The 8734-nt window shown below is 32.6% G+C and overlaps 1 protein-coding gene across 1 annotated transcript; it reads right to left on the bottom strand.

Annotated features, from left to right (window-relative positions):
- Nucleotides 1-380: 380 nt before the first annotated feature.
- On the bottom strand, nucleotides 381-1793 carry LOC130976291 (early nodulin-like protein 18). Its single transcript, XM_057901113.1, has 2 exons — nucleotides 1501-1793; nucleotides 381-1255 (listed from the first exon to the last, which is right to left on the bottom strand). Exons 1-2 carry the CDS (start codon nucleotides 1700-1702, stop codon nucleotides 819-821), a joined length of 639 nt encoding a protein of 212 aa, XP_057757096.1. The 5' UTR covers nucleotides 1703-1793; the 3' UTR covers nucleotides 381-818.
- Between the last annotated feature and the right edge of the window lie 6941 nt (nucleotides 1794-8734).

The raw sequence follows: 8734 nt of genomic DNA, 5'->3' as shown, positions 1-8734 counted from the left end.
TAATTAATAATTTTTTTGAATAATATAAATAATTATCAATCAAATCAAAACACATTATATTTTTAAATTATTTACCTAAATTTTAATATTAGAATAATTATTTGCACACCTAATAAAATGAATATTCGATATATCCATTATTCATATTGTTTAGTATTTTTATTGTCTATCTATATTTTTTTATTTGTATAATGTTTAGGAATTCACAGACACATTTTTTCAATCTCTATTTATAACAAATAAAAAGATGTATAAAGGGATCGGATAAGAAAAATGTTAAAAAATTAGTAAAATTTATTTATTTTTGTCAGTTAATTAATAATATTTAAAAATGTAAATAAAAAATAAGTTATTAGATGGTTAAATTAATAATTGAATTAATAGCTATAAGTGTTGGACAAAAATAATAAAAAATAAAAGGACAATCTAAAAAGAAAAACAACGAAAATTGATTTCCTAAATGGATTGTAATACAAATTATCCAATGTATGGTGCAGCACGCAATGCTTCAAATTTGGTTTTGTTTGGTTCCCGCGGAAAGCTAAACACAAGCTTCAACCACCATGGATAGTTTGAATCTATGATAGAAATGGCAGAATGTAATTACATTATTTAGCGGTAATGGTTGATAATTTGGTGTAGAGCTTGCAATGAAGTTGAGTGGTTGTTCACCGTTGCAATCTAAACCTTTAACTAAGGCCGTGAATGAAAATCCAGAATGTCCGTATAGTAACTAGAAACAGTGTAAAATTTAGAAACTAAATAAAAGAAAAGAAAAGTGATAAAATGCTGCGCACCCACCGTAATCCAACTACTCCTCACCGTAACAGTATCAAGATCTCCGCTGCGAAGCCACAAACAGCCACGAGCGCATTAACGCGCAGAGGTGACGTGCCTCCAGTAGGGGCCAGCGTCACCGTGGACGGTGGAGACTGTTCGGCGGCGTCAGGACCCGGCGGCTCGATGTAGGGCGGCGGCGGCGGTTGGTTGAGGCTGGGTGGCAGGCCTTGGCCGCGGTTGACATTGATCTCGAAGGCAAGGCCGCGATGGCACTGGAGGCCGTCGGCGGCGTCGGAGAAGAAATAGTTGCGTCCGACGACGGTCAACGGAACGGAAATGGTCAACGCCTGGCTGAAACTACTGCTTCCGCTATCGTATACGAAGGTGCCGTTGTCGAAGTCGTCGGCGTTGCAGCTCAGGTAAGAGGTCTCGTTGTAGGTCTGAACCACCGTTTGATTCGTGTTCGTTTTGAAAACTGATAAAATTGGAAAATAAGAATTAAAAATTGAATCAGATTCATTGCTGCGTTTGGTTGGAACTTAAAACAAATCAGATAATCAGATAGAAATGTGTAATTAAGTAATTATTATTACTTCATCGAGTTTTAACTTTCAACAATCAATTTAATTTTCTTTTTCCCTTTTGTTTTTGTCAAAAACGAAGCAGTATTCATACGTTAAAAGAGAGAGAAAAGAAAATGGAGAGTGTGATTGAGCTTACTGAGAAAATCGCCGAGGTTGAATGTTTGAGTTGAAGCCCAAGAGGAGTAGTTGGTGGCGGCTGTGCTCGTGGTGGAGTTGAACAACCATCCGGATGCGCCGCCCACCGTGTGGTTGTGGTATCCGCTGGATGATGCTGCAGCGTAGACGGCGGTGGTCAAAGCAAAAAAGACCGCGAGGTAGGCTGCGATGGGCGGCGCCATCGGCGGAGATCGGTGTTGATTTGAGAGCAGATATTGCGTTTTGTGTTGTGTGAGGATGTGACTGTCAAATGTCAATGAAGAAAAGGCTGAAGGTGAGTTTTCAAATAAAGAAGTTTAATTTAATTTAATATGAAGCATAACATAATAAATGGATCATGAAACTAAGTCATGGAACGTGGGAGGGAAGTGGATTAAGGAATTCAAAATTAAAATTGTGTTTATCATTAGTAAATTACAAATGTGGTGGTTACAATTATCTCTTCCTGTATGGAGATTTGAAACTCCATAAAATTTTAGAAAGGAAATACCATAAAAATTCATTTTTATCCTATATTAATTTGGTTCAACAGTACATGATTGAGTAAATCTCCATAGTAATTTTTAAGATTCACGTGATTATTCAATGTAATTCTCAAAATCCCAATTTTTTTTATTGTAGTTCTTCAAATAGAGCTCTGAGTACTCAGTAGTTTATGAGTATATTTCTGGTAATGAGTCATTATCGGAGCGCTTACGTAACGTTGTTTTGCCACACTGGATGACTCCAACGGCTAGCTGAGCTGGTTCATTTCCAATTTATACCCACATTAATCCCTCCCACTATATTTAACCCTAAATCCCCAAATTTTGATAAACAACTACAAATAACTCAATTATATTTAAAATTCTGCAGTTGCCTAAAAAATCAACCATAATCCATTAACTAAGCTAAAGGAAAGAGGCACAATGCAACGAAGAAATAAGCAACCTTGGCACCTTTTCATATTGGCACCCGAGCCGGGTGCTTAAAAGTCGATGGCATTGTAGCCTGAAAAAGAAGAAAAACTCATATTTTCATTAACTAAAGAGAGAAAAATCAGAAGTTTAATTAGACAAAGTTTATGGCAAGGCATTATTAGTATCTAAATCTCTAGTGTCAAATTGTGGTCTCTGAAAGAAAATGCTACGATTCCAAGAATATTCAAGGCAAGAAACAAAGATGCAGAAGATGATGGCGATGACAAAGGTTCATAAGAGATGGAGGGTAGCCTTTGTTGACTCACAGATAGAACCCAAACCATGGTGGAGTAAGTGATCGCTGTCACAACACCTATGAGTGAGAGCCCTGCAATCGAATTAAGGTTTGGAAGCTGAGACAGGACAATAGATAGATAAGTGAAAACCAGGTACCACTCCACTGTGATTAAAGAATTTGAGGTATACGTTAGACCACAAACTATTTAAAAGAAGAGTTTCATGATTTTCCCTCCTATAAGGATCAATGCAGTTGCAGTTTCTACTGATAAATAAACAGTTGGGAATAGAGCAAGCCATACCCCTATATATATATATATATATATATATATATATATATATATATATATATGAATCTTCAGTTAATTTGGTTTGAGTACCCAACATAGTTTTTGAGGATCAATTATATGTAAAGCATTCTTGCATTGTTAATTATGCAACTTTACATAACAATGTGATATAATAAATAAATTATATTAAATAAATTCACCAAATGCTGCTTGAGCAAGCGCCACATATCTGTTGTACCTTTTTTTAGAAACAACTTCATGCAGCTGAACCAAAAGTCATAAAGTGTATAGTTGCCAACAATATGCTATGGTTAAAGAAAGGATTCCCCAAACTATCCACGAAAATCTCAGCTAAAAGCTTATTCCAAATCAAAGCAATAAATATAACAAATAGTTGGTTTGCATAAAGGATGGAGGTCTAAAAGTAATAAAAAGGTGTGATCCAAACCCAAAATTCCCACAAAAATCCCGAAAACACCAAAAAGAACACTGAGCTGCTTCTCAGATCTCCTGGATGCGGATCTCTCGAAAAGTGAGCCTTGCAAGCATCATGACCCACATGTAAATGCTCAAACTTGACAACAGAATCGGAACAAAAGCACCACTCACAAAGAAGCCAGAATTGGTATCGGAATCCAAGTAAGAGTGAAGGAAGAGGGAAGAGAGGGTAACGAAGGAGACGGTGAACGCAACGTAGTATTGATCGATGTAGAGGCGGGATTGAAGGTGAGCATGATCGAGCCTGAGCCTGAAGATCTGGGCATTCTTCTCGTCAAAATTGAGCTTGTCCTTATTCTTGGGCCGCTTTCTGTGGTCGGGAGCAGGGCCTTCGGGGGAGCTAGAGCGGCGAATGGCAGCACAAAGGCTGTTGGACGTGAAGGATTGTACATCGGGGTGATGTAGGTTTGGAGAGTGTAGAGGAAGAGAATTGGGAGCTTGAAAAATGCAATGAAGAACGTGAGGAAGAGGGAGAGCGAAGCATGCAGGAGTGGGGCTTTGTACAATAACACCAACTGTGAGGGACCAATGTGGGTATAGTGGGAGGGACCAGCGTGGCAAAATGACGCTACGTAAGCACTCCAGTGATGATTCATCACCAGAAATATGTCCAAAGACCACTATGAGTACTCGGAGCTCTATCTAGAGGACTACAATAGGAAAATCGGGATCTTGAGGACTACATTGGGTAATCACACAAATCACAAGGACTACCATGGAAATTTACTCTGCATATATGTGTATAGCAAATGAACAATCATCACACATATCTCTCGCTTCTTCTGCAGATACCAGAATAGCTATAGAGTTTTTAGATGGAGGATAATTCTAATGATCTTGATGATTCAGATGAAAACTATTTAGACGAGTACGAGTAGAATTATTTACTCTATTTTACTTTGAATATTTTGTATTATTAATGAATTGAAATTTAAAAGAATATAAGTCTAAGTTTAATTATTTATGTCGTCTTAAATTTTTATGTTAAAAAAATATTTACTATTTTGATAAGTTTGTAAATTTATTATCTAATATTTAGTATAAATTTTATTTGGTTTAAGTATTTTTTTCGTCCCTAAAGTCTTGGATCAAAATCAAAATCGTCTCCGACCTTTTTTTCGTATTAAAATCATCCTCAAAGTTACAAAATGTTATAAAATCGTCGTTTTGTCCATAAACAACATTTTTCTAACTATTTTGCCCTTAAAAAATACAAAAAATCCTTCTTACCCTCACCACTAACTTCTGCATCATCTTCATCATCCCTACGCATCTCTCTTCCTCTCCCTCTTCCTTTCTTCATGGCCATCACCATTGCCACCATAACCATCACACCTTCTTTCTCTCTAAATCACTATCACCCACCCACAAACTAAATTCAGCAACAGCAACAACAAATTTAGCAACAAATCCAACAACATCAACACACTTTCAACAGTAGCAACAACAAAATGAACAACAGCAACAACAACATCTACAAAATAAATCAAGAAAAATTTCAAATTTAACAACAATTCAACAATCATCAACTGAAACTTCAGATCCAAAATTAGCAGCAATAGAAATTAAAAAAATTTAAAAGAAAGAAATTATGTTTATCAATTTATGTTCTTAAAAAAAAAGAAGAACAAAAAGAAGAGAAAGGAAGTGACGGTGCAAGAACCTACTGTCATCAACCTCTGGCTGCTGCCATCCTTAGTGCACCGGTTCTACCCTCCTTCTTCCTCCCCTTCTTTTCTTCTTCCTCTTCCTTCCAACTGCCACCCACCGTCGCCGTTCGCCGAAAGCCAGCAGCCACTACAAGCGGTGCCTCTCCCTTCCCAGAACACGTTATAACGCTGCCATGTCGACGGATTCGAAGCTGAAGATGACAAACTTGAAGACTCTTCTATCGATCCCACCACTCTCTGTTCTTCACTTCCTAACCTCTCACAACTAACCTCACTATTCCTACCCCCATCGATTCCCAACCTGATCTCAAACCCACACTCTTTGATCTCCCAAAATTGGCGCCCATCACCTTTGATTTCTGGACGAGGATGAATTCGAAGGCCTTCCCATCGAACACCCTCCTCTGATCACAATGCTTTCCACCCCAATTCCACTTATCCTATCACCCATCTCGATGCCAAGCATCTCCAGGATTCTCTTTCTCTCTTAACTTTAATTAGAGGTAATTTGGTGAGGGAGAGTAGAAGTTTGGAAAAAGAAAGAGAGAAAAAGGCTCGGTAACTATGCTGAAGGGGGTTGGGAGTTAGTGGGGAGAAAGAGGGAATTTTTTAAGGGTAAAATAGTCAGAAAAATATTGTTTATGGACAAAAGGATAATTTTATAACGTTTTGTAAAGTTGAGGATGATTTTAATACAAAAAAAAGACTGGGACGATTTTGATTTTGACTCAAGATCTTAGGAATGAAAAAGTACTTAACCCATTTTATTTTTACATTTAAAAGTTTAGTTACCTCGTTATATAATATTTAGTATAAACTTTATTTCTATATTTAAAAGTTTGTTTGCATTAAATGTCTACTATTTTTCAAATAAAAAAATGGCTATTAAAATCAACAACACTCTTGTCACTTTTTAAATTTAAAATAGACAAAAAAAAAAATAAAAAACTCGATGACATACTTTTTGATATCTTAATAATTAAATCGATGGTCACTTTGCCAATTTTAATGTATCAAATATCAACAGTCGTGTTGTTGATTTTATATAATATTATTGACGTCAACTTTGTCGATTTTACTGAATAGATAAAAATATTAAACTCATGTTATAAACGAAAATGGTGTTAATTTTATTGAAAACTTATCAACGGTCCAGCAAACCCTCGATTTTATTAGAATTTTAAAAGATCGATACATTAAAAAGTGACAGTTTATGCCGTCGATTCTAACGATGTTTCCTGTAGTGTATTTTTAATATTTTAACTTATTATAAAAATATTTAATTCAAAAATCCTCGGGAGAATATATATGTCTATTGTTTGTTATCCGGGATGACTTAATTGATATTTTTTTTCAATGATTAATTAGTACGAAGACAAAATTTCCGGGGATCTAATTATTACTTTAGTCTAATAATAATAATATGTTTATTTTTAAAGTAATAAGTTTTGTATTTTTAATATTTTGTCATTAATTAAAAAATATATAAAAAATATAAATTAAATATTTTGTAACAAGTTAAAATATTAAAATTAAATTAAATTTATTATATTAATAATAAATATATATTTTATATTATTATTACTAATATATATAATTATAATAAATTATTAAATAATATTTTAGTCAAATAAATTAAAATTTATGGTATTTAATTATTATAAAAAAATATATTTTAAAAATAAAGAAAAAAATTCTAACATTTCACAAGAGAGGAGATTTTTTTTTATAATTTTAAGTTGATGACTTTGGTGCTATATACCAAATTTTTGCCGGATATGCTGGAGCCAATTCATTATTCATACTCATACAATTATTAAATATCATGGTTGAATAGCAATAAATCATGCTTCATCAGTTTATTATCTTACAATAAATGTTGTAGTCAATCTGTATTCATATTATCTCTCATCAGTAATGTTTGAGAAAAATAAAAAAATTAATTTAAATAGTATAAAATTATTTTATTTAATATTTATTAATTATTAAATTTATATATAATAAATATATAATTATAGATATTTTATGTATAAAATTATAAATATTATGTTATATAAGATAAATTTAAGTATTATTTTTAGTGTTATTGATCTCTCAATATGTCTATGATACGTGTACTTTCTTTCTCTAGCTCTATATATAAATAAAAAAAAAAGAAATATTGATTATATTATTTATACATTAAAATTAATTATTAATATAAAATATATATTAAAATATAAATATATATTAAAAATAAATTAAATTTTACATATATTTATAAATATATATATTTATATATAAATATATTTAATTTTAGTGTATGAATAATAATTTTTATAAAATATGTATCAAATTCAATTCATCTCACTTGATATAGGTCTTTCGAACCTTATCTTAGTTCCTTACCGAAAAGAAAAATGGCCAAGAATGCAATACGCATTTTAGGTCTCTTATTACTAAAGTGATGCATTTTTAAAGGTATATAAATATGATTTTTGTTTAAAAAAATTTATAAGATAACAAATGTTATTTTATTTTAATTTTATTCATAATATTTAGTTTTAATTTTATTATTATGTATGGGATAAGTATTATTTTGACCCTAAAATTTAGGATCAAAATTAAATATGTCTCCAATATTATTTTAGATTTAAAATCGTCCCCAACATTTCATTTTATATTAAAATTGTCCTTTTGACTTTTTACGAATAAAATTACTTTTCACGCTACCACCACCTTTATTATTATTGACGTTATACTACTAGGATGAACAACATTAATTATGACTAATCAATTATATTAATTATTTAATGTACAAGAAATAAAATGAATAAATTTAATTTAAATTATTCTTTTATTATATATATATATATATATATATTTATTTATTTTAGATTATGCTTTTATGTATTTTAATTAATAGTTACTAATGTAGTTACTATTTTATTTACTAATACTTTAAATTTTCTATAATATTTTCGTAAAACTTATTTAACATGTTCTTTTTCTTAATGTTTTTCTTAAAATTTTTTAATAAAAGCATATCTTGATTTTTATCTTTTATCTTTTATATTCATTGATTATATTAAATTTTGAAAAAAGGACAAATAAGTCCTTGACCTTTTACCCTGCAGACATTTTCGTTCCTGAGCATTGGAAAATACATTTAAATCCCTGACCTCCTTGAAAATAGGACGAATATGTCCCTCCGTCAAAAAGCCACCGTCAGACACAACGGAAAAGTCTGACGTGGCTTCCCTTCGTCTTACCTGGCATGACGGATGCCAACGTGACACGTTAGTGAGATGGAGCATTTGGAAGGTGGACAAATAAGTCCCTGGAGCCCATAACTACGTCGTTTAGATTGGTGCCCCTTAACTGCATTATCACTCCTTGAGTTATGTACAATGTCCATTACACCCACACAGTTGAGAGAGAATAACATTAAGCCCTAAGAAGACCAACGATCAAACCCAAGAAGACTCTGTTTCTCCCTCCAAAATCACTACCCAGACTGAGGAGTTTTCGGTGCGCATTCGTTGTTGAGGAGGGAGAACCATTTAGTGTTGTCCGATTTG

Source organism: Arachis stenosperma, chromosome 4 (genome assembly GCF_014773155.1).
Source record: "Arachis stenosperma cultivar V10309 chromosome 4, arast.V10309.gnm1.PFL2, whole genome shotgun sequence".
In the NCBI taxonomy this organism is placed as follows: domain Eukaryota; kingdom Viridiplantae; phylum Streptophyta; class Magnoliopsida; order Fabales; family Fabaceae; genus Arachis; species Arachis stenosperma.
Note: the sequence above shows the minus strand (reverse complement) of the source record. Positions and strands in the feature narration are given on the sequence as shown.

What these genes read in the sequence shown, in the direction of transcription:
- LOC130976291 (XM_057901113.1), bottom strand. Translation starts at nt 1,702, where the DNA reads ATGGCGCCGCCCATCGCAGCCTACCTCGCGGTCTTTTTTGCTTTGACC. An exon ending in CAACCTCGGCGATTTTCTCA is followed by an intron (nt 1,256 to 1,500) that starts GTAAGCTCAATC and finishes CAATTTTATCAG; the next exon opens with TTTTCAAAACGAACACGAAT.